The sequence below is a fragment of the Mytilus californianus genome, unplaced genomic scaffold (assembly GCF_021869535.1).
Source record: "Mytilus californianus isolate M0D057914Y unplaced genomic scaffold, xbMytCali1.0.p SCAF_14, whole genome shotgun sequence".
Lineage (NCBI taxonomy): Eukaryota > Metazoa > Mollusca > Bivalvia > Mytilida > Mytilidae > Mytilus > Mytilus californianus.
In genome coordinates, this window is record NW_026262626.1 from 4,999,012 (window position 1) to 5,025,595 (window position 26,584).

Below are 26,584 nucleotides of genomic sequence, written 5' to 3' on the forward strand. Positions count from 1 at the left end.
TCTTAACAACATCCTTAAAACAAAATCTAATCTTTAAACAATTAAATTATTGTTACTGACGAATAAAGACTGTCTTGTCTCATATATTTGTCTAAACTCAACACTTTAAGTATGAACAGTGACAATGGATACAACGGAACTGACATTTCATTGATCGTAAATTTAATCATATATATTTACCCTGTATCTATGCTATAAACACATTCATAAATATACCTCCATATACCTGAAAAACTTAAAAACTGTAAAAAAAAAAAAGGAACACAACATTTTTAATTTTCGTACTACAGCTCAGATGTCTACTAATATTTATAACACAACGCCCTCTCAAAAGACGACACCAGAAGGTACAACGGCCTCTCACACAACCGGCACTACAGCTGAAATCACTACTGTCACGGCCGCCACAACCTCAACAGTGACTAGCACCGAAGATACAACTGTCTCACAGACTACTGGAACAACAGCTGAGAAAACGACGGGCATAATCGCAACAACAACCTCGCCAGTGACCAGCACCGAAGGAACAACCGTTTCTCAGACTACTGACACAACAGTATCAAGCACTCAAGGTACAACTGTCTCACTGACTACAGGAACAACAGCTGAGACAACGACAGGCACAATCACAACTTCCACCTCGCCAGTGACCAGCACCGAAGGTACAACCGTATCTCAGACTACCGGCACAACAGTATCAAGCACCGAAAGTACGACTGTCTCACAGACTACTGGAACAACAGCTGAGACAACCACTGGCACAGTCGCAACTACCACCTCGCCAGTGACCAGCACCGACGGTTCTACCGTCTCTCAGAGTACAGTCACAACAGTGCCAAGCATCGAAGGTACAACTGTTTCTCAAACTACTGGCACAACAGCTGAGACAACAACAGGCACAGTTGCAACTACCACCCCGACAGTGCCCAGCACCGAAGGTACAACTGTCCCTCAAACGACTAGCACAACAGGATCAAGCACCGATGGTACAACTGTGTCTCAAACTCCTGGAACAACAGATGAGACAACGACTGGCACAATTGTAACAGCAACCTTGCCAGTGACTAGCACCAAAGCTTCAACCGTATCGCAAACTACTGGTACAACAGTGTCAATCACCGATGGTACAACTGTGTCTCAAACCACCGGTACTACCGCTGAAAGAACAACTGTCACTGTCGCCAAAACTTCACCCGTGACAACAACCGATGGAACAACCGTCTCCCAAACAACCGGCACAACAAATGGGACAACTGTCACAGACGGCACCACTTCACCAGTGAGAAGCACCGAAGGAACAACCGTTTCTCAGACTTCTGACACAACAGTATCAAGCACTCAAGGTACAACTGTCTCACTGACTACAGGAACAACAGCTGAGACAACGACAGGCACAATCACAACTTCCACCTCGCCAGTGACCAGCACCGAAGGTACAACCGTATCTCAGACTACCGGCACAACAGTATCAAGCACCGAAAGTACGACTGTCTCACAGTCTACTGGAACAACAGCTGAGACAACCACTGGCACAGTCGCAACTACCACCTCGCCAGTGACCAGCACCGACGGTTCTACCGTCTCTCAGAGTACAGTCACAATAGTGCCAAGCACCGAAGGTACAACTGTTTCTCAAACTACTGGCAAAACAGCTGAGACAACAACAGGCACAGTTGCAACTACCACCCCGACAGTGCCCAGCACCGAAGGTACAACTGTCCCTCAAACGACTAGCACAACAGGATCAAGCACCGATGGTACAACTGTGTCTCAAACTCCTGGAACAACAGATGAGACAACGACTGGCACAATTGTAACAGCAACCTCGCCAGTGACTAGCACCAAAGCTTCAACCGTATCGCAAACTACTGGTACAACAGTGTCAATCACCGATGGTACAACTGTGTCTCAAACCACCGGTACTACCGCTGAAAGAACAACTGTCACTGTCGCCAAAACTTCACCCGTGACAACAACCGATGGAACAACCGTCTCCCAAACAACCGGCACAACAAATGGGACAACTGTCACAGACGGCACCACTTCACCAGTGAGAAGCACCGACGGAACAACCGTTTCTCAGACTTCTGACACAACAGTATCAAGCACTCAAGGTACAACTGTCTCACTGACTACAGGAACAACAGCTGAGACAACGACAGGCACAATCACAACTTCCACCTCGCCAGTGACCAGCACCGAAGGTACAACCGTATCTCAGACTACCGGCACAACAGTATCAAGCACCGAAAGTACGACTGTCTCACAGACTACTGGAACAACAGCTGAGACAACCACTGGCACAGTCGCAACTACCACCTCGCCAGTGACCAGCACCGACGGTTCTACCGTCTCTCAGAGTACAGTCACAATAGTGCCAAGCACCGAAGGTACAACTGTTTCTCAAACTACTGGCAAAACAGCTGAGACAACAACAGGCACAGTTGCAACTACCACCCCGACAGTGCCCAGCACCGAAGGTACAACTGTCCCTCAAACGACTAGCACAACAGGATCAAGCACCGATGGTACAACTGTGTCTCAAACTCCTGGAACAACAGATGAGACAACGACTGGCACAATTGTAACAGCAACCTCGCCAGTGACTAGCACCAAAGCTTCAACCGTATCGCAAACTACTGGTACAACAGTGTCAATCACCGATGGTACAACTGTGTCTCAAACCACCGGTACTACCGCTGAAAGAACAACTGTCACTGTCGCCAAAACTTCACCCGTGACAACAACCGATGGAACAACCGTCTCCCAAACAACCGGCACAACAAATGGGACAACTGTCACAGACGGCACCACTTCACCAGTGAGAAGCACCGAAGGTACAACCGTCTCTCAAACTACCGGCGCTACCGCTGAGACAACGACTGTCTCTGCCACCACCATTTCACCAGTGACTAGCACCGATGGTACAACCGTCTCTCGAACTACCGACACTACCGCTGAAACAACCACTGTCACTGCCGCCACCATTTCACCAGTGACTAGCACCGAAGGTACAACTGTCTCACAGACTACTGGTACTACAGCTGAGACAACGACTGGCACAATCGCAACTACCACATTACCAGTGACAAGCACCGAAGGTACAACTGTCTCTCAGACTATTGGCACAACAGTATCAAGCACCGAAGATACAACTGTTTTTCAATCTACTGGCACTACAGCTGAGACAACAACAGGCACAGTTGCAACTGCCACCTCGACAGTGCCCAGCACCGAAAGTACAAGTGTCTCTCAAACGACTAGCACAACAGAATCAAGCACCGACAGTACAACTGTGTCTCAACCTACTGGACCAACAGATGAGACAACGACTGGCACAATTGCATCAGCAACCTCACCAGTGACTAGCACCGAAGGTACAACCGTATCGAAAACTTCTGGTACAACAGTGTCAAGTACCGATGGTACAACTGTGTCTCAAACAACCGACACTACCGCTGAAAGAACAACTGTCACTGTCGCCAAAACTTCACCCGTAACAACAACCGGGGGTACAACCGTCTCTCAAACAACCGGCACAACAAATGAGACAACTGTCACGGACGGCACCACTTCACCAGTGAGAAGCACCGAAGGTACAACCGTCTCTCAAACTACCGGCGCTACCGCTGAGACAACGACTGTCTCTGCCGCCACCATTTCACCAGTGACTAGCACCGATCATATAACCGTCTCTCGAACTACCGACCCTACCGCTGAAACAACCACTGTCACTGCCGCCACCACTTCACCAGTGACTAGCACCGAAGATACAACTGTCTCACAGACTACTGGTACTACAGCTGAGACAACGACTGGCACAATCGCAACTACCACATTAACAGTGACAACCACCGACAGTACAACTGTGTCTCAAACTACTGGACCAACAGATGAGACAACGACTGGCACAGTTGCATCAGCAACCTCACCAGTGACTAGCACCGAAGGTACAACCGTATCGAAAACTTCTGGTACAACAGTGTCAAGTACCGATGGTACAACTGTGTCTCGAACAACCGACACTACCGCTGAAAGAACAACTGTCACTGTCGCTAAAACTTCACCCGTAACAACAACCGGGGGTACAAACGTCTCTCAAACAACCGGCACAACAAATGAGACAACTGTCACGGACGGCACCACTTCACCAGTGAGAAGCACCGAAGGTACAACCGTCTCTCAAACTACCGGCGCTACCGCTGAGACAACGACTATCTCTGCCACCATAATTTCACCAGTGACTAGCATCGAAGGTACAATCGTCTCTCGAACTACCGACACTACCGCTGAAACAACCACTGTCACTGCCGCCACCACTTCACCAGTGACTAGCACCGAAGGTACAACTGTCTCACAGACTACTGGTACTACAGCTGAGACAACGACTGGCACAATCGCAACTACCACATTAACAGTGACAAACACCGAAGGTACAACTGTCTCTCAGACTATTGGCACAACAGTATCAAGCACCGAAGGTACAACTGTTTCTCAATCTACTGGCACTACAGCTGAGACAACAACAGGCACAGTTGCAACTACCACCTCGACAGTGCCCAGCACCGTAGGTACAACTGTCTCTCAAACGACTAGCACAACAGAATCAAGCACCGACAGTACAACTGTGTCTAAAACTACTGGAACAACAGATGAGACAACGACTGGCACAATTACAACAGCAACCTCGCCAGTGACTAGCACCGAAGCTTCAACCGTATCGAAAACTTCTGGTACAACAGTGTCAAGCACCGATGGTACAACTGTGTCTCAAACAACCGACACTACCGCTGAAAGAACAACTTTCACTGTCGCCAAAACTTCACCCGTGACAACAACCGGGGGTACAACCGTCTCTCAAACAACCGGCACAACAAATGAGACAACTGTCACGGACGGCACCACTTCACTAGTGAGAAGCACCGAAGGTACAACCGTCTCTCAAACTACCGGCGCTACCGCTGAGACAACGACTGTCTCTGTCGCCACCATTTCGCCAGTGACCAGCACCGATGATACAACCGTCTCTCGAACTACCGACACTAACACTGAAACAACCACTGTCACTGACGCCACCTCTTCACCAGTGACTAGCACCGAAGGTACAACCGTCCCTCAAACTGCTGGCACTACCATTGAGACAACATCTGTCACGGAAGTAACAGCTTTGCCAGTGACTAGCACCAAAAGTACAACTGTCTCTGAGTCAACAGGCAATACCTCTGAAACAACGACTTCCACTGCCGCCACCACTTCATCAGTAGTCTCTCAAACAACCGGCACAACAAATGAGACAACTGTCACGGACGGCACCACTTCACCAGTGATAAGCACCGAAGGTACAACCGTCTCTCAAACTACCGGCGCTACCGCTGAGACAACGACTGTCCCTGCCACCACCATTTCACCAGTGACTAGCACCGATGGTACAACCGTCTCTCGAACTACCGACACTACCGCTGAAACAACCACTGTCACTGCCGCCACCACTTCACCAGTGACTAGCACCGAAGGTACAACTGTCTCACAGACTACTGGTACTACAGCTGAGACAACGAATGGCACAACCGCAACTACCACATTACCAGTGACAAGCACCGAAGGTACAACTGTCTCTCAGACTATTGGCACAACAGTATCAAGCACCGAAGGTACAACTGTTTTTCAATCTACTGGCACTACAGCTGAGACAACAACAGGCACAGTTGCAACTGCCACCTCGACAGTGCCCAGCACCGAAAGTACAAGTGTCTCTCAAACGACTAGCACAACAGAATCAAGCACCGACAGTACAACTGTGTCTCAAACTACTGGACCAACAGATGAGACAACGACTGGCACAGTTGCATCAGCAACCTCACCAGTGACTAGCACCGAAGGTACAACCGTATCGAAAACTTCTGGTACAACAGTGTCAAGTACCGATGGTACAACTGTGTCTCAAACAACCGACACTACCGCTGAAAGAACAACTGTCACTGTCGCTAAAACTTCACCCGTAACAACAACCGGGGGTACAACCGTCTCTCAAACAACCGGCACAACAAATGAGACAACTGTCACGGACGGCACCACTTCACCAGTGAGAAGCACCGAAGGTACAACCGTCTCTCAAACTACCGGCGCTACCGCTGAGACAACGACTATCTCTGCCACCATAATTTCACCAGTGACTAGCACCGATCATACAACCGTCTCTCGAACTACCGACCCTACCGCTGAAACAACCACTGTCACTGACGCCAACACTTCACCAGTGACTAGCACCGAAGGTACAACCGTCCCTCAAACTGCTGGCACTACCATTGAGACATCATCTGTCACGGAAGTAACAGCTTTGCCAGTGACTAGCACCGAAAGTACAACTGTCTCTGAGTCAACAGGCAGTACCTCTGAAACAACGACTGCCACTGCCACCACCACTTCACCAGTGACTAGCACCGAAGGTACTACTGTCTCACAGACAACTGTCACTACAGCTGAGACAACGCCTGGCACAATCGCAACTACCACATTGTCAGTGACAAGCACCGAAGGTACAACTGTCTCTCAGACTATTGGCAAAACAGTATCAAGCACCGGAGGTACAACTGTTTCTCAATCTACTAGCACTACAGCTGAGACAACAACAGGCACAGTTGCAACTACCACCTCGACAGTGCCCAGCACCAAAGGTACAGCTGTCTCTCAAACGACTAGCACAACAGGATCAAGCACCGACGGTACAACTGTGTCTCAAACAACTGGAACAACAGATGAGACGACGACTGGCAAAATTGCAACAGCAACCTTGCCAGTGACTAGCACCGAAGCTTCAACCGTATCGCAAACTACTGGTACAACAGTGTCAAGTACCGATGGTACAACTGTGTCTCAAACAACCGACACTACCGCTGAAAGAACAACTGTTACTGTCGCCAAAACTTCACCCGTAACAACAACCGGGGGTACAACCGTCTCTCAAACAACCGGCACAACAAATGAGACAACTGTCACGGACGGCACCACTTCACCAGTGAGAAGCACCGAAGGTACAACCGTCTCTCAAACTACCGGCGCTACCGCTGAGACAACGATTGTCTCTGCCGCCACCATTTCACCAGTGACTAGCACCGATCATACAACCGTCTCTCGAACTACCGACCCTACCGCTGAAACAACCACTGTCACTGACGCCAACACTTCACCAGTGACTAGCACCGAAGGTACAACCGTCCCTCAAACTGCTGGCACTACCATTGAGACATCATCTGTCACGGAAGTAACAGCTTTGCCAGTGACTAGCACCGAAAGTACAACTGTCTCTGAGTCAACAGGCAGTACCTCTGAAACAACGACTGCCACTGCCACCACCACTTCACCAGTGACTAGCACCGAAGGTACTACTGTCTCACAGACTACTGGTACTACAGCTGAGACAACGACTGGCACAACCGCAACTACCACATTACCAGTGACAAGCACCGAAGGTACAACTGTCTCTCAGACTATTGGCAAAACAGTATCAAGCACCGGAGGTACAACTGTTTCTCAATCTACTAGCACTACAGCTGAGACAACAACAGGCACAGTTGCAACTACCACCTCGACAGTGCCCAGCACCAAAGGTACAGCTGTCTCTCAAACGACTAGCACAACAGGATCAAGCACCGACGGTACAACTGTGTCTCAAACAACTGGAACAACAGATGAGACGACGACTGGCACAATTGCAACAGCAACCTTGCCATTGACTAGGACCGAAGGTACAACCGTATCGAAAACTTCTGGTACAACAGTGTCAAGTACCGATGGTACAACTGTGTCTCAAACAACCGACACTACCGCTGAAAGAACAACTGTCACTGTCGCCAAAACTTCACCCGTAACAACAACCGGGGGTACAACCGTCTCTCAAACAACCGGCACAACAAATGAGACAACTGTCACGGACGGCACCACTTCACCAGTGAGAAGCACCGAAGGTACAACCGTCTCTCAAACTACCGGCGCTACCGCTGAGACAACGACTGTCTCTGCCGCCACCATTTCACCAGTGACTAGCACCGATCATACAACCGTCTCTCGAACTACCGACCCTACCGCTGAAACAACCACTGTCACTGACGCCAACACTTCACCAGTGACTAGCACCGAAGGTACAACCGTCCCTCAAACTGCTGGCACTACCATTGAGACATCATCTGTCACGGAAGTAACAGCTTTGCCAGTGACTAGCACCGAAAGTACAACTGTCTCTGAGTCAACAGGCAGTACCTCTGAAACAACGACTGCCACTGCCACCACCACTTCACCAGTGACTAGCACCGAAGGTACTACTGTCTCACAGACAACTGTCACTACAGCTGAGACAACGCCTGGCACAATCGCAACTACCACATTGTCAGTGACAAGCACCGAAGGTACAACTGTCTCTCAGACTATTGGCAAAACAGTATCAAGCACCGGAGGTACAACTGTTTCTCAATCTACTAGCACTACAGCTGAGACAACAACAGGCACAGTTGCAACTACCACCTCGACAGTGCCCAGCACCAAAGGTACAGCTGTCTCTCAAACGACTAGCACAACAGGATCAAGCACCGACGGTACAACTGTGTCTCAAACAACTGGAACAACAGATGAGACGACGACTGGCACAATTGCAACAGCAACCTTGCCAGTGACTAGCACCGAAGCTTCAACCGTATCGCAAACTACTGGTACAACAGTGTCAAGCACCGATGGTACAACTGTGTCTCAAACAACTGGCACTACCGCTGAAAGAACAACTGTCACTGTCGCCAAAACTTCACCCTTGACAACAACCGATGGTACAACCGTCTCCCAAACAACCGGCACAACAAATGGGACAACTGTCACGGACGGCACCACTACACCAGTCAGAAGCACCGAAGGTACAACCGTCTCTCAAACTACCGGCGCTACCGCTGAGACAACGACTGTCTCTGCCACCACAATTTCACCAGTGACTAGCACCGATGGTACAACCGTCTCTCGAACTACCGACACTACCGCTGAAACAACCACTGTCACTACCGCCACCACTTCACCAGTGACTAGCACCGAAGGTACAACTGTCTCACAGACTACTGGTACTACAGCTGAGACAACGACTGGCACAATCGCAACTACCACATTACCAGTGACAAACACCGAAGGTACAACTGTCTCTCAGACTATTGGCACAACAGTATCAAGCACCGAAGGTACAACTGTTTCTCAATCTACTGGCACTAAAGCTGACACAACCACAGGCACAGTTGCAACTACCACCTCGACAGTGCCCAGCACCGTAGGTACAATTGTCTCTCAAACGACTAGCACAACAGAATCAAGCACCGACAGAACAACTGAGTCTCAAACTACTGGAACAACAGATGAGACAACGACTGGCACAATTGCAACAGCAACCTCGCCAGTGACTAGCACCGAAGCTTCAACCGTATCGAAAACTACTGGTACAACAGTGTCAAGCACCGATGGTACAACTGTGTCTCAAACAACCGACACTACCGCTGAAAGAACAACTTCCACTGTCGCCAAAACTTCACCCGTGACAACAACCGGGGGAACAACCGTCTCTCAAACAACCGGCACAAGAAATGAGACAACTGTCACGGACAGCACCACTTCACCAGTGAGAAGCACCGAAGGTACAACCGTCTCTCAAACTACCGGCGCTACCGCTGAGACAACGACTGTCTCTGTCGCCACCATTTCGCCAGTGACCAGCACCGATGATACAACCGTCTCTCGAACTACCGACACTACCGCTGAAACAACCACTGTCACTGACACCACCTCTTCACCAGTGACTAACACCGAAGGTACAACCGTCCCTCAAACTGCTGGCACTACCATTGAGACAACATCTGTCACGGAAGTAACAGCTTTGCTAGTGACTAGCACCAAAAGTACAACTGTCTCTGAGTCAACAGGCAATACCTCTGAAACAACGACTTCCACTGCCGTCACCACTTCATCAGTAGTCTATCAAACAACCGGCACAACAAATGAGACAACTGTCACGGACGGCACCACTTCACCAGTGATAAGCACTGAAGGTACAACCGTCTCTCAAACTACCGGCGCTACCGCTGAGACAACGACTGTCTCTGCCACCACCATTTCACCAGTGACTAGCACCGATGGTACAACCGTCTCTCGAACTACCGACACTACCGCTGAAACAACCACTGTCACTGGCGCCACCACTTCACCAGTGACTAGCACCGAAGGTACAACTGTCTCACAGACTACTGGTACTACAGCTGAGACAACGACTGGCACAATCGCAACTACCACATTACCAGTGACAAGCACCGAAGGTACAACTGTCTCTCAGACTATTGGCACAACAGTATCAAGCACCGAAGGTACAACTGTTTCTCAATCTACTGGCACTACAGCTGAGACAACAACAGGCACAGTTGCAACTGCCACCTCGACAGTGCCCAGCACCGAAAGTACAAGTGTCTCTCAAACGACTAGCACAACAGAATCAAGCACCGACAGTACAACTGTGTCTCAAACTACTGGACCAACAGATGAGACAACGACTGGCACAATTGCATCAGCAACCTCACCAGTGACTAGCACCGAAGCTTCAACCGTATCGAAAACTTCTGGTACAACAGTGTCAAGTACCGATGGTACAACTGTGTCTCAAACAACCGACACTACCGCTGAAAGAACAACTGTCACTGTCGCCAAAACTTCACCCTTGACAACAACCGATGGTACAACCGTCTCCCAAACAACCGGCACAACAAATAGGACAACTGTCACGGACGGCACCACTTCACCAGTGAGAAGCACCGAAGGTACAACCGTCTCTCAAACTACCGGCGCTACCGCTGAGACAACGACTGTCTCTGCCACCACAATTTCAGCAGTGACTAGCACCGATGGTACAACCGTCTCTCGAACTACCGACACTACCACTGAAACAACCACTGTCACTGCCGCCACCACTTCACCAGTGACTAGCACCGAAGGTACAACTGTCTCACAGACTACTGGTACTACAGCTGAGACAACGACTGGCACAATCGCAACTACCACATTACCAGTGACAAACACCGAAGGTACAACTGTCTCTCAGACTATTGGCACAACAGTATCAAGCACCGAAGGTACAACTGTTTCTCAATCTACTGGCACTACAGCTGAGACAACAACAGGCACAGTTGCAACTACCTTCTCGACAGTGCCCAGTACCGTAGGTACAACTGTCTCTCAAACGACTAGCACAACAGGATCAAGCACCGACAGAACAACTGTGTCTCAAACTACTGGAACAACAGATGAGACAACGACTGGCACAATTGCAACAGCAACCTCGCCAGTGACTAGCACCGAAGGTCCAACCGTATCGAAAACTACTGGTACAACAGTGTCAAGCACCGATGGTACAACTGTGTCTCAAACAACCGACACTACCGCTGAAAGAACAACTTTCACTGTCGCCAAAACTTCACCCGTGACAACAACCGGGGGAACAACCGTCTCTCAAACAACCGGCAGAACAAATGAGACAACTGTCACGGACGGCACCACTTCACCAGTGAGAAGCACCGAAGGTACAACCTTCTCTCAAACTACCGGCGCTACCGCTGAGACAACGACTTTCTCTGTCGCCACCATTTCGCCAGTGACCAGCACCGATGATACAACCGTCTCTCGAACTACCGACACTACCGCTGAAACAACCACTGTCACTGACGCCACCTCTTCACCAGTGACTAGCACCGAAGGTACAACCGTCCCTCAAACTGCTGGCACTACCATTGAGACAACATCTGTCACGGAAGTAACAGCTTTGCCAGTGACTAGCACCAAAAGTACAACTGTCTCTGAGTCAACAGGCAATACCTCTGAAACAACGACTTCCACTGCCGTCACCACTTCATCAGTAGTCTATCAAACAACCGGCACAACAAATGAGACAACTGTCACGGACGGCACCACTTCACCAGTGATAAGCACTGAAGGTACAACCGTCTCTCAAACTACCGGCGTTACCGCTGAGACAACGACTGTCTCTGCCACCACCATTTCACCAGTGACTAGCACCGATGGTACAACCGTCTCTCGAACTACCGACACTACCGCTGAAAGAACCACTGTCACTGGCGCCACCACTTCACCAGTGAATAGCACCGAAGGTACAACTGTCTCACAGACTACTGGTACTACAGCTGAGACAACGACTGGCACAATCGCAACTACCACATTACCAGTGACAAGCACCGAAGGTACAACTGTCTCTCAGACTATTGGCACAACAGTATCAAGCACCGAAGGTACAACTGTTTCTCAATCTACTGGCACTACAGCTGAGACAACAACAGGCACAGTTGCAACTACCTTCTCGACAGTGCCCAGTACCGTAGGTACAACTGTCTCTCAAACGACTAGCACAACAGGATCAAGCACCGACAGAACAACTGTGTCTCAAACTACTGGAACAACAGATGAGACAACGACTGGCACAATTGCAACAGCAACCTCGCCAGTGACTAGCACCGAAGGTCCAACCGTATCGAAAACTACTGGTACAACAGTGTCAAGCACCGATGGTACAACTGTGTCTCAAACAACCGACACTACCGCTGAAAGAACAACTTTCACTGTCGCCAAAACTTCACCCGTGACAACAACCGGGGGAACAACCGTCTCTCAAACAACCGGCAGAACAAATGAGACAACTGTCACGGACGGCACCACTTCACCAGTGAGAAGCACCGAAGGTACAACCGTCTCTCAAACTACCGGCGCTACCGCTGAGACAACGACTTTCTCTGTCGCCACCATTTCGCCAGTGACCAGCACCGATGATACAACCGTCTCTCGAACTACCGACACTACCGCTGAAACAACCACTGTCACTGACGCCACCTCTTCACCAGTGACTAGCACCGAAGGTACAACCGTCCCTCAAACTGCTGGCACTACCATTGAGACAACATCTGTCACGGAAGTAACAGCTTTGCCAGTGACTAGCACCAAAAGTACAACTGTCTCTGAGTCAACAGGCAATACCTCTGAAACAACGACTTCCACTGCCGTCACCACTTCATCAGTAGTCTATCAAACAACCGGCACAACAAATGAGACAACTGTCACGGACGGCACCACTTCACCAGTGATAAGCACTGAAGGTACAACCGTCTCTCAAACTACCGGCGTTACCGCTGAGACAACGACTGTCTCTGCCACCACCATTTCACCAGTGACTAGCACCGATGGTACATCCGTCTCTCGAACTACCGACACTACCGCTGAAAGAACCACTGTCACTGGCGCCACCACTTCACCAGTGACTAGCACCGAAGGTACAACTGTCTCACAGACTACTGGTACTACAGCTGAGACAACGACTGGCACAATCGCAACTACCACATTACCAGTGACAAGCACCGAAGGTACAACTGTCTCTCAGACTATTGGCACAACAGTATCAAGCACCGAAGGTACAACTGTTTCTCAATCTACTGGCACTACAGCTGAGACAACAACAGGCACAGTTGCAACTGCCACCTCGACAGTGCCCAGCACCGAAAGTACAAGTGTCTCTCAAACGACTAGCACAACAGAATCAAGCACCGACAGCACAACTGTGTCTCAAACTACTGGACCAACAGATGAGACAACGACTGGCACAATTGCATCAGCAACCTCACCAGTGACTAGCACCGAAGCTTCAATCGTATCGAAAACTTCTGGTACAACAGTGTCAAGTACCGATGGTACAACTGTGTCTCAAACAACTGGCACTACCGCTGAAAGAACAACTGTCACTGCCGCCACCACTTCACCAGTGACTAGCACCGGAGGTACAACTGTCTCACAGACTACTGGTACTACAGCTAAGACAACGACTGGCACAATCGCAACTACTACATTACCAGTGACAAGCACCGAAGGTACAACTGTCTCTCAGACTATTGGCACAACAGTATCAAGCACCGAAGGTACAACTGTTTCTCAATCTACTGGCACTACAGCTGAAACAACCACTGTCACTGCCGCCACCACTTCACCAATGATTAGTACCGAAGGTACAACCGTCCCTCAAACTGCCAGCACTACCATTGAGACAACATCTGTCACGGAAGTAACAACTTTGCCAGTGACTAGCACCAAAAGTACAACTGTCTCTGAGTCAACAGGCAATACCTCTGAAACAACGACTGCCATTGCCGCCACCACTTCATCAGTGACTAGCACCGAAGGTACAACTGTCTCACAGACTACTGGCACTAAAGCTGAGACAACGACTGGCACAATCGCAACTACCACATTGCCAGTGACAAGCACCGAAGGTACAACTGTCTCTCAGACTATTGGCACAACAGTATCAAGCACCGAAGGTACAACTGTCTCTCAAACGACTAGCACAACAGGATCAAGCACCGACGGTACAGCTGTCTCTCAAACGACCAGCACAGCAGGATCAAGCACCGATGGTACAAATGTGTCTCAAACTACTGGAACAACAGATGAAACAACGAGTCGCACAATTGCAACAGCAACCTCGCCAGTGACTAGCACCGAAGCTTCAACCGTATCGCAAACTACTGGTACAACAGTGTCAAGCACCGATGGTACAACTGTGTCTCAAACAACTGACACTACAGCTGAGACAACAACAGGCATAGTCGTAACTACCGCATCACCAATGACTAGCACAGTAGATAAAACCGTTTCTCAGACTACTGGCACAACAGTATTAGGCACCGAAGGTACAACTGCCTCACAGACTACTGGAACTAAGGCTGAGACAACAACAGGCACAGTCGGAACAACCGTCTCGTCAGTGACCAGCACCGAAGGTACAACCGTGTCTCAGACTGCTGGCACGACGGTATCAAGCACCGAAGATACAATTGACTCACAGACTACTGGCACTACAGCTGAGACAACAACTGGCACAATGGGAACTACCACCTCGCCAGTGACAATCACCGAAGGTACAACTATCTCTCAGACTACTGTCACAACAGTATCAAGCACCAAAGGTAGAACTGTCTCTCAGACTACTGGAACAACAGCTGAGACAATCACCGGCACAATCGCAACTACCACCTCGCCAGTGACTAGCACAGAAGGTTCAGCCGTGTCTCAGCCTACTGGCATAACCATGTCAAGCACCGAAGGTACAACTGTTTCTCAAACTACTGGCACGCCAGTTGAGACAACGACAGGTACAGTTGCAACTACCACCTCGCCAATGACCAGCACAGAAGATTCAACTGGTACTACTGCTGACAAAACAACTGTCACATCCACCACAACTTTACCAGTGACCGACACAACTGTCATTCCGACAAACGGTACCACGGCTGAAACAACGACTATCGCAACCGTCGCATCTTCTAGCACTAAAGGTACAACCGTCTGTCGTACTAAATGATAGATAAATATGGATACTCATATTTGTTTAATTGCCAAAACAGAATTGAAATTTGTCAAGCTTAGTTGTTCGCTATTTTATATGTTAGACTTAAGTATTGCAATGACTCAAATACTATATATTGTCGTTGATTTAGTAATTCTGATAAAGGCTAAAGGTCATCTCCCTCAGACAACGTTGATTTTAAATGGTTGTTTTCATTAGTCCCTTTTGATTTTGATGCTGTCCAGTGGTTTATATTTTTAGCAGCTCTAAACTTTTTGTCTCAAGCGTACATAATGAAGGTTATTCCAGAGTCACGTGTTGTGTGAACAATAACCATCGTATGCTGTGTTAACTATATCACAGGGTCGGTACCGTTGCTGTTGGACTATCTATACAATACACTCAAAAGATACTGTTTCGGTTTTGGATAATTCAAAGAGAGATACTAGTATATTGTCAGTGAATCTCATGTTTGTTAAACTATTATCGGTGTGCTAACTACCTCAGGCATCTATTTACAGCTTTTTATTTTTAAATTCTCCAATTTTCACTTTCTTTTCGTTTGTTTTTTTTTTTTTTTTGCTTGGTTTGGTTGTTCTGTTTAAAGCTTTTGATTTTTAAACTTTCCAGTGATCCCTGCTTTTTCTTTTCCTATTTTGGATGTTAGATATTAAGACCAAAGGCGTGAAAGACGGATTTGTAATTTGAAACATCTTCTCGTTCGTGAATGATGTTATTGTAGAAGTGGGATGTCCAAATTGGCTGTGAATTCCAAGTTCTTTGTTAGGCAATCTAAATAATGGTTTTTTGCATTTAAATCAATATTGTAATAAGCGTTCGCTACATCGGGCTTCTTCAAAGATTGTTTTTTCTGTCTATGTTATTTCATCTTTAGGTATTGACTTTAGTAAAAAGTGATATGGTATAAGGCGAAAGATACCAAAGGAATATTCTAACTCATAAGTCGAAAACAGCTGACAATGTCATTGCAAAAAATGAAAAACGACGAAAAGACAAACAACAGTACACAAAACACAACAAAGAAAAAAAAAAAGACTGAACTTGTTAGTTGAAAGTTGATAAACTAATATAATTTGTGAAATTTGTACAAACGTAATATTTCCGGTGAACAGTTTGAAAAAAAACCTGATCCGATATATATGTCTGTTTGCTCTCCTGTGAGTTTAAAATCCGAATTGCAATGCTCTCCATATGTTTTTTCAAATTTATCTTTAAGATAGTGATATGTAATTTATTTTTCATGCAAATGTGTAACAGTTGAGAGATTAAATTGAACTAGTAATACAAAGAAAGAGAACTTTGAAGGCACTGGCTACGATTACCCGCAAAAAGTAACAAGAAATAATTATTGTTTTTTCCGAGACTAATTGTTAAAATGTGATTCTGGACAGGAACCCGATGGTAGGGTTATTCTTATACACCATTTGCCGTATACGTATTTTTTACGAATTTGCACTTCAATATGGATTCATGCTTGTTTAAACTAACACGAAAAACTGATTTTTATAGGTTCAACGACGATAGCTGACGGAACAACAGGTAAGGTCTTTTTTGTGTCGATTTTTTAATAACATCAAAATAATTCGCAAAGAATATACACATGAGCATGCATGTACGCACATACTAGAAAGCTTACATTTCCCGATATAACAGAAGTGCAATATCGCTCGAAAATGAAAGGGTCAATTGTATAAGTATAGGTATCAAACTGAGTTAGAATTGGATATCGATTTATATCAACCCGAGTTATTCTATTTCAATTTAATAATAAATTATTAGTCTATTTAAATTAAACTACGAGAGTTGATATCAAGCCATATTCAATTCTCACGGGTTTTTAAACATATTGCTCGTATGGTCAACACTCTCATGTGTTCAATAAAAGAATCCGCAAATCTTTGGCTAGTCTTTTGCGCATACCAGTATAACGTCATATATCCTGTTCCGGCGTCAAAATTAAACATCAGACATTTAAATCTTTTTGTACACTTCAGAATGTAATAAAAATTAACAAAAAGAAGATTTTCAGATGAAATGTGTGAGTGGTTTGTATGTTAATAAAGAATTCACAAATGTCCGTTGTCATGGACGAAATATTCATCATCTTAACCTTTTAAAGGCATCAAAGACCAAACAAATAGCAAATGGAAATGTCGTAATATAGTCTAATGATGCTGGATAAGCCAATCAAATTAATGCATTTTTCGTATCACAATCCGTGCAGTGTGATACTAGTTATATATCTTCATGCAAGAATTATGTTATTTCCACGATTTCAAGGCATACAATTTTCGCGCGGGATAAACCTTGCGCATCGAAACAAAATTAATAAAAACAAATATGTATATATAATGAAATGAAATCAACATACATTAAGAATATATATTTTCATAATGACAATTAAGATTCAGGAACAAGCAACTAAAGCTATTCTTAAATAATCATAATTTCGTCCCTCATTTCAATATTGATGCTTCTTACAAGGTATTCGCGCGCTGGATATATTTTCGGCATTTTACGCATGACAAAAATATAGAAAATAACTCCCTCTAAAAAATATATCCACGTTTACAGTATAAAGTCCACTGGCTTATGTTTGTTATCGTTTTTCAACCGCCCATATTGCTTTGACAGTATTTTGGCCACCTTTTGATGTCATTTTACGATCAATAAAAGGTACTATGGATGGAATTTTATCAAGGAACACAGCCAAAAATACTTCCTTATAAAACTTCTCAATTTTAGACAGGGCATTGTTTAGGCAAACCTTTATTTTCAGAGGGCATTTAACTGTTCAAAACCAGTTAAAACAATAATGAAGCATGCAATTGATGTCTTTTAGAGTCTGAGTCCTTTAATTAAAATTCTGATTACTTTCAATGTTATTGGTTACATTACAATTACTTTGTCAATGTACAATTAAATTAAATTAAAGATTACACAATTTCACAAAGTAACTAATTAAATTAATGATTACATTGGAAAGTAACTCTGATTACATTTGATTACAAAGAATTTCAAAATAATCCATTTGAATGATGTTAATGAATGAAGGTTAAACAAGAATGTGTCCATAGTACACGGATCATTATCGCACTATCATTGTCTATGTTCAGTGGACCGTGAAATTGGGGTAAAAACTCTAATTTTGCATTAGAATTAGAAAGATCATATCATAGGAAACATGTGTACTAAGTTTCAAGTTGATTGGACTTAAACTTCATCAAAAACTACTTTGACCAAAAACCTTTACCTGAAGCGGGACAGACTAGCGGACGAACGAACGGACGCACAGACCGAAAAACACAATGAATCTCTACTATCGTAGGTGGGGCAAAAAATATTAAAAGAACATTTTGTTGGTATCAAACTACATTTATATCCATATTTCGTAATATCTCAACATGCTTAAAGTAAACAAAACTGTTTTAACAAGTTATATATTTATAACATATGAAGAATAAAAATGTTCTTTTAAGACACGTTATATTGACCATAAACACAATTTGAGATTTTTTTTAATTTCAATCAGAACGTATCAGGATTACAAGGTACTTTGAAAGTAATTGATTAGATTAAATAACATGTCATCAGATTTTAGTCTGATTAATGATTACTATGATTACTTGAAAAATTGTAACGTATAACGGCTGATTAATGAGTACATTTACATTACCCCAAGCCTGAACACCACTGATAAGTCTTATGTAGGCGCAACTCTGGAGTCCTGAACATAGAGGTATCTTTGACTCGGCTTGACTTTTTTCCATATACTTTTCTAAACTTAAAACATTCAGCTTCAGTAGTGGTAATCAATATTCAGAAATGATCATTTAATCAATGTCACATTTAATTATGAATATAGCTGAGACAACAACTGTCACCGAAGGTACAACCGTCTCTCAAAATACAAGCACCCCAGCTGAAACTGTCAATGACGCCACAACATCGCCAGTGACTAGCAACAAAGATACAACTGTCTCTGAGTGGACAGGCACTACCACTAAAACAGCAATTGTCACTACCGCAACAACTTCTCAGACGACTAGCAGCGTGGGCACAACTATACCGCAGACAACCAAAACTACCCCTGACACAACATCTGTCACAGCTGCCACAACCTCGTCTGTGACTTATACCGAAGGTACACCCAACACTTCCGCTGAAACAACAACTGTCACTGCCGCCAACAATTCACCGGTGACTAGCAACAAAGGTATAACCGTCTCTCAAACTATCGACACTACCGCTGAAACAACGACTGTCACTACCGCCACAACTTCACCAGTGACTAGCAGCGAAGGCACAAATATTACGCAGACAACTGGAACAACTGCTGACAGAACATCTGTCACAGCTGCCTCAACCTCGCCTGTGACAAATACAGAAAGTACAACCGTCTCTCAGACACCCGACACTACCGCTAAAACAACAACTGTAACTGCCGCCACCACTTCACCAGTGACTAACACCGAAGGTACAATCGTCTCTCAAACTACCAGCACTGCCGCTGAAAAAACGACTGTCATTGTCGCCACAACTTCGCCAGAGACTATCACCAAAAGTACAACTGTCTCTGAGACAACCGGCCCTACCTCTGAAACAACAAATGTCACTGCCGCCACAACTTCACCAGGGAGTAGCAGCGAAGGCACAACTATCTCTCAAACAACCGGTACTACCGCTGACACAACGACTGTCCCTGTCGCCACCACTTCACCAGTGACTAGCACCGAAGGAACAACCGTCTCTCAAACAACCGGAACTACCGCTGAAACAACAACTGTCACTGCTGCCACCATTTCACCAGTGACCAGAACCGAAGGTACAACCGTTTCGCAAACTACCGGCAATACCGCTGTAACAACGACTGTCACTGTCGCCTCAACTTTACCAGTGACTAGCACTGAAGGTACAATCGTCTCTCAAACTACCGGATCTAACACTGAAACAACAACGGTCACTGCCGCCACCACTTCACCAGTGACTAACACCGAAGGTACAATCGTTTCTCAAACTACCAGTACTGCCGCTTCAACAACGACTGTCATTCTCGCCACAACTTCGCCAGAGACTAGTACCAAAGGTACAAATGTCTCTGAGACAACCGGCTCTACTTCTGAAACAACAAATATCACTGCCGCCACAACTTCACCAGAGACTAGTACTAAAGATAAAAATGTCTCTGAGACAACCGGATCTATCTCTGAAACAACGAATATCACTGCCGCCACAAATTCACCAGGGAGTAGCAGCAAAGGCACATCTGTTTCTCAAACAACCGTTACTACCGCTGACACAACGACTGTCCCTGTCGCCACCAATTCTCCAGTGACTAGCACCGAAGGAACAACCGTCTCTCAAACAACCGGCACTACCACTGAAACAACAACTGTCACTGCCGCCACCAATTCACCAGTGACTAGCATCAAAGGTACAACGGTCTCTCAAATTACTGGTACTACCGATGAAACAACGACTGTCACTGTCGCCAAAACGTCACCAGTGACTACCACTGATGGTACAACCATCGCTCAAACAACCGGCTCAACAACTTTGACAACAACTGTCACGGACAACACAACTTCACCAGTGACAAGTACCGAAGGTACAACCGTCTCTCAAACTACCGGCACTTCTGCTGAAACAACGAATGTCACTGCTGCCACCACTTCACCAGTGACCAGCACCGATGGTACAACCGTCTCTAAAACTGCCGACAATACCGCTGTAACAACGACTGTCACTGCCACCACAACTTCACCAGTGACTAGTACTGAAGGTACACTCGTCTCTCAAACTACCGGCATTAACGCTGAAACAACAACTGTCACTGCCGCCACCTCTTCACCAGTGACTAGCACCGAAGGTACAACTGTTTCACAGACAACTGGCACATCAGCTCAGACAACAACAGGCACAGTCGAAGCTACCACCTCGCCAGTGACCAGCACTGACGGTTCAACCGTGTCTCAGAATACAGGCACAACAGTATCAGGCACCGAAGGTACAACTGTCTCACAGACTACTGGCACTATAACTGAGACAACTACTGGCACAGTCGCAACTACCACCTCGCCAGTGACGACCACCAATGATACAACTGTCTCTCAAACTACTGTCAATACAGCTGAGACAACGACTGGCACAGTCGCAACAACCACCTCGCCAGTGGCAAGCACCGACGGTACAACTGTCACTGCCGCCACCTCTTCACCAGTGACTAGGACCGAAGGTACAACTGTCTCACAGACTAGTAGAAAAACACCTGAGACAACGACTGGCACAATCGCAACTATTACATCGCCATTGACCAGCACCGAAGGTTCAACCGTCTCTCAGATTACTAGAACAACAGTGTCAAGCACCGAAGGTACAACTGTTTTACAGACTACTGGCATTTCAGCTCAGACAACAACAGGCACAGTCGAAGCTACCACCTCGCCAGTGACCAGCACCGACGGTTCAACCGTATCTCAGAGTACAGGCACAACAGTATCGGGCACCGAAGGTACAACTGTTTCACAGACTACTGGCACTATAACTGAGACAACTACTGGCACAGTCGCAACTACCACCTCGCCAGTGACAAGCACCAATGGTACAACTGTCTCTCAGACTACTGTCAATACAGCTGAGACAACGACTGGCACAGTCGCAACTACCACCTTGCCAGTGACGAGCATCGAAGGTACAACTGTCTCTCAGACTACTGGCACTACAGCTGAGACAACGACTGGCACAATCACAACTACTACATCACCATTGACCAGCACCGAAGGTTCAACCGTCTCTCAGACTACTAGAACAACAGTGTCAAGCACCGAAGGTACAACTGTTTCACAGACAACTGGTACTTCAGCTCAGACAACAACAGGCACAGTCGAAGCTACCACCTCGCCAGTGACCAGCACCGACGGTTCAATCTTGTCTCAAACTACAGGCACAACAGTATCAGGCACCGAAGGTACAACTGTCTCACAGACTACTGGCACTATAACTGAGACAAGTACTGGCACTATAACTGAGATAACTACTGGCACAGTCGCAACTACCACCTCGCCAGTGACGAGCACCAATGATACAACTGCCTCTCAGACTACTGTCTATACAGCTGAGACAACGACTGGCACAGTCGCAACAACCACCTCGCCAGTGGCAAGCACCGACGGTACAACTGTCACTGCCGCCACCTCTTCACCAGTGACTAGGACCGACGGTACAACTGTCTCACAGACTAGTAGAAAAACACCTGAGACAACGACTGGCACAATCGCAACTATTACATTACCAGTGAGAAGCACCGAAGGTACAACTGTCTCTCAGACTATTGGCACAACAGTATCAAGCACCGAAGGTACAACTGTTTCTCAATCTAGGGGTACTACAGCTGAGACATCAACAGGCACACTTGGAACTACCTCCTCGCAAGTGCCCAGCACCGAAAGTACAACTGTCTCTCAAACGACTAGCACAACAGGATCAAGCACCGACGGTACAACTGTGTCTCAAACTACTGGAACAACAGATGAGACAACGACTGGCACAACTGCAACAGCAACCTCGCCAGTGACTAGCACCGAAACTTCAACCGTATCGCAAACTACTGGTACAAAAGTGTCAAGCACCGATGGTACAACTGTGTCTCAAACAACCGGCACTACCGCGGAAAGAACAACTGTCACTGTCGCCAAAACTTCACCCGTGACAACAACCGATGGTACAACCGTCTCTCAAACAACCGGCACTACAAATGAGACAACTGTCGCGGACGGCACCACTTCACCAGTGAGAAGCACCGAAGGTACAACAGTCTCTCAAACTACCGGCGTTACCGCTGAGTCAACGACTGTCACTGCCGCCACCATTTCACCAGTGACTAGCACCGATGGTACAACCGTCTCTCGAACTACCGACACTACCGCTGAAACAACCACTGTCACTGCCGCCATAACTTCACCAGTGATTAGCACCGAAGGTACAACCGTCCCTCAAACTGCTGGCACTACCATGGAGACAACATCTGTCACCGAAGTAACAACTTTGCCAGTGACTAGCACCAAACGTACAACTGTCTCTGAGCCAACAGGCAATACCTCTGAAACGACTGCCACTGCCGCCACCACTTCATCAGTGACTAGCACCGACGGTACAACTGTCTCACAGACTACTGGCACTACAGCTGAGACAACGACTGGCACAATCGCAACTACCAAATTGCCAGTGACAAGCAACGAAGGTACAACTGTCTCTCAGACTATTGGCACAACAGTATCAAGCACCGAAGGTACAACTGTTTCTCAATCTACGGGCACTACAGCTGAGACATCAACAGGCACACTTGCAACTACCACCTTGCAAGTGACCAGCACCGAAAGAACAAGTGTCTCTCAAACGACTAGCACAACAGGATCAAGCACCGAAGGTACAACTGTGTCTCAAACTACTGGAAGAACAGATGAGACAACGACTGGCACAACTGCAACAGCAACCTCGCCAGTGACTAGCACCCAAGCTTCAACCGTATCGCAAACTACTGGTACAACAGTGTCAGGCACCGATGGTACAACTGTGTCTCAAACAACCGGCACTACCGCTGAAAGTACAACTGTCACTGTCGCCAAAACTTCACCCGTGACAACAACCGATGGTACAACCGTCTCTCAAACAACCAGCACAACAAATGAGACAACTGTCCCGGACGGCACCACTTCGCCAGTGAGAAGCACCGAAGGTACAACCGTCTCTCAAACTACCGGCTCTACCGCTGAGTCAACGACTGTCACTGCCGCCACCATTTCACCAGTGACTAGCACCGATGGTACAACCGTCTCTCGAACTACCGACATTACCGCTGAAACAACCACTGTCACTGCCGCCACAACTTCATCAGTGACTAGCACCGAAGGTACAACCGTCCCTCAAACTGCTGGCACTACCATGGAGACAACATCTATCACCGAAGTAACAACTTTGCCAGTGACTAGCACCAAAAGTACAACTGTCTCTGAGCCAACAGGCAATACCTCTGAAACAACGACTGCCACTGCCGCCACCACTTCATCAGTGACTAGCACCGACGGTACAACTGTCTCACAGACTACTGGCACTACAGCTGAGACAACGACTGGCACAATCGCAACTACCAAATTGCCAGTGACAAGCAACGAAGGTACAACTGTCTCTCAGACTATTGGCACAACAGTATCAAGCACCGAAGGTACAACTGTTTCTCAATCTACGGGCACTACAGCTGAGACATCAACAGGCACACTTGCAACTACCACCTCGCAAGTGCCCAGCACCGAGAGTACAAGTGTCTCTCAAACGACTAGCACAACAGGATCAAGCACCGACGGTACAACTGTGTCTCAAACTACTGGAACAACAGATGAGACAACGACTGGCACAACTGCAACAGCAACCTCGCCAGTGACTAGCACCCAAGCTTCAACCGTATCGCAAACTACTGGTACAACAGTGTCAAACACCGATGGTACAACTGTGTCTCAAACAACCGGCACTACCGCTAAAAGAACAACTGCCACTGTCGCCAAAACTTCACCCGAGACAACAACCGATGGTACAACCGTCTCTCAAACAACCGGCACAACAAATGAGACAACTGTCACGGACGGCATCACTTCACCAGTGAGAAGCACCGATGGTACAATCGTCTCTCGAACTACCGACACTACCGCTGAAACAACCACTGTCACTGCCGCCACCATTTCACCAGTGACTAGCACCGATGGTACAACCGTCTCTCGAACTACTGACACTACCGCTGAAACAACCACTGTCACTGACGCCACCACTTCAACAGTGACTAGCACCGAAGGTACAACCGTCCCTCAAACTGCTCGCATTACCATTGAGACAACATCTGTCACGGAAGTAACAACTTTGCCAGTGACTAGCACCAAAAGTACAACTGTCTCTGAGTCAACAGGCAATACCTCTGAAACAACGACTGCCACTGCCGCCACCACTTCATCAGTGACTAGCACCGAAGGTACAACTGTCTCACAGACTACTGGCACTACAGCTGAGACAACAACTGGCACAATCGCAACTACCACATTGCAAGTGACAAGCACCGAAGGTACAACTGTCTCTCAAACTATTGGCACAACAGTATCAATCACCGACGGTACAGGTGTCTCTCAAACGACTAGTACAACAGGATCAAGCACCGATGGTTCAACTGTGTCTCAAACTACTGGAACAAGAGATGAAACAACGAGTCGCACAATTGCAACAGCAACCTCGCCAGTGACTAACACCGAAGCTTCAACCGTATCGCAAACTACTCTTACAACAGTGTCAAGCACCGATGGTACAACTGTGTCTCAAACAACTGACACTACAGCTGAGACAACAACAGGCATAGTCGTAACTACCGCATCACCAATGACCAGCACAGTAGATAAAACCGTTTCTCAGACTACTGGCACAACAGTATTAGGCACCGAAGGTACAACTGCCTCACAGACTACTGGAACTAAGGCTGAGACAACAACAGGCACAGTCGGAACAACCGTCTCGTCAGTGACCAGCACCGAAGGTACAACCGTGTCTCAGACTACTGGCACAACGGTATCAAGCACCGAAGATACAATTGACTCACAAACTACTGGCACTACAGCTGAGACAACAACTGGCACAATGGGAACTACCACCTCGCCAGTGACAATCACGGAAGGTACAACTATCTCTCAGACTACTGTCACAACAGTATCAAGCACCGAAGGTAGAACTGTCTCTCAGACTACTGGAACAACAGCTGAGACAATCACAGGCACAATCGCAACTAACACCTCGCCAGTGACTAGCACAGAAGGTTCAGCCGTATCTCAGCCTACTGGCATAACCATGTCAAGCACCGAAGGTACAACTGTTTCTCAAACTACTGGCACGCCAGCTGAGACAACGACAGGTACCGTTGCAACTTCCACCTCGCCAATGACCAGCACAGAAGGTTCAACTGGTACTACTGCTGACAAAAGAACTGTCACATCCACCACAACTTTACCAGTGACCGGCACCACAGGTACAACTGTCATTCCGACAAACGGTACCACGGCTGAGACAACGACTATCGCAACCGTCGCATCTTCTAGCACCAAAGGTACAACCGTCTGTCGTACTAAATGA

The 26,584-nt window shown here is 47.0% G+C and overlaps 1 protein-coding gene across 1 annotated transcript; it reads left to right on the top strand.

Moving 5' to 3' along the window:
- Nucleotides 1-295: 295 nt before the first annotated feature.
- Nucleotides 296-26,584, top strand: LOC127724873 (serine-rich adhesin for platelets-like). Its single transcript, XM_052231878.1, has 12 exons — nt 296-662; nt 717-2,204; nt 2,259-3,794; nt 3,846-4,085; nt 4,398-5,513; nt 5,547-11,759; nt 12,171-13,340; nt 13,740-13,979; nt 14,799-15,410; nt 16,937-16,966; nt 19,293-22,012; nt 22,274-26,584. Exons 1-12 carry the CDS (start codon nt 296-298, stop codon nt 26,582-26,584), a joined length of 20,043 nt encoding a protein of 6,680 aa, XP_052087838.1.

Coding starts and splice junctions, on each gene's coding strand:
- LOC127724873 (XM_052231878.1), top strand. CDS start 296: ATGTCTACTAATATTTATAACACAACGCCCTCTCAAAAGACGACACCA. Junction 11,760..12,170: donor ACCAGTGACTAGCACCGAAG/GTACAACCGTCC, acceptor ATAGCACCGAAG/GTACAACTGTCTCACAGACT. Junction 13,341..13,739: donor ACCAGTGACTAGCACCGAAG/GTACAACTGTCT, acceptor CTGGTACAACAG/TGTCAAGTACCGATGGTACA.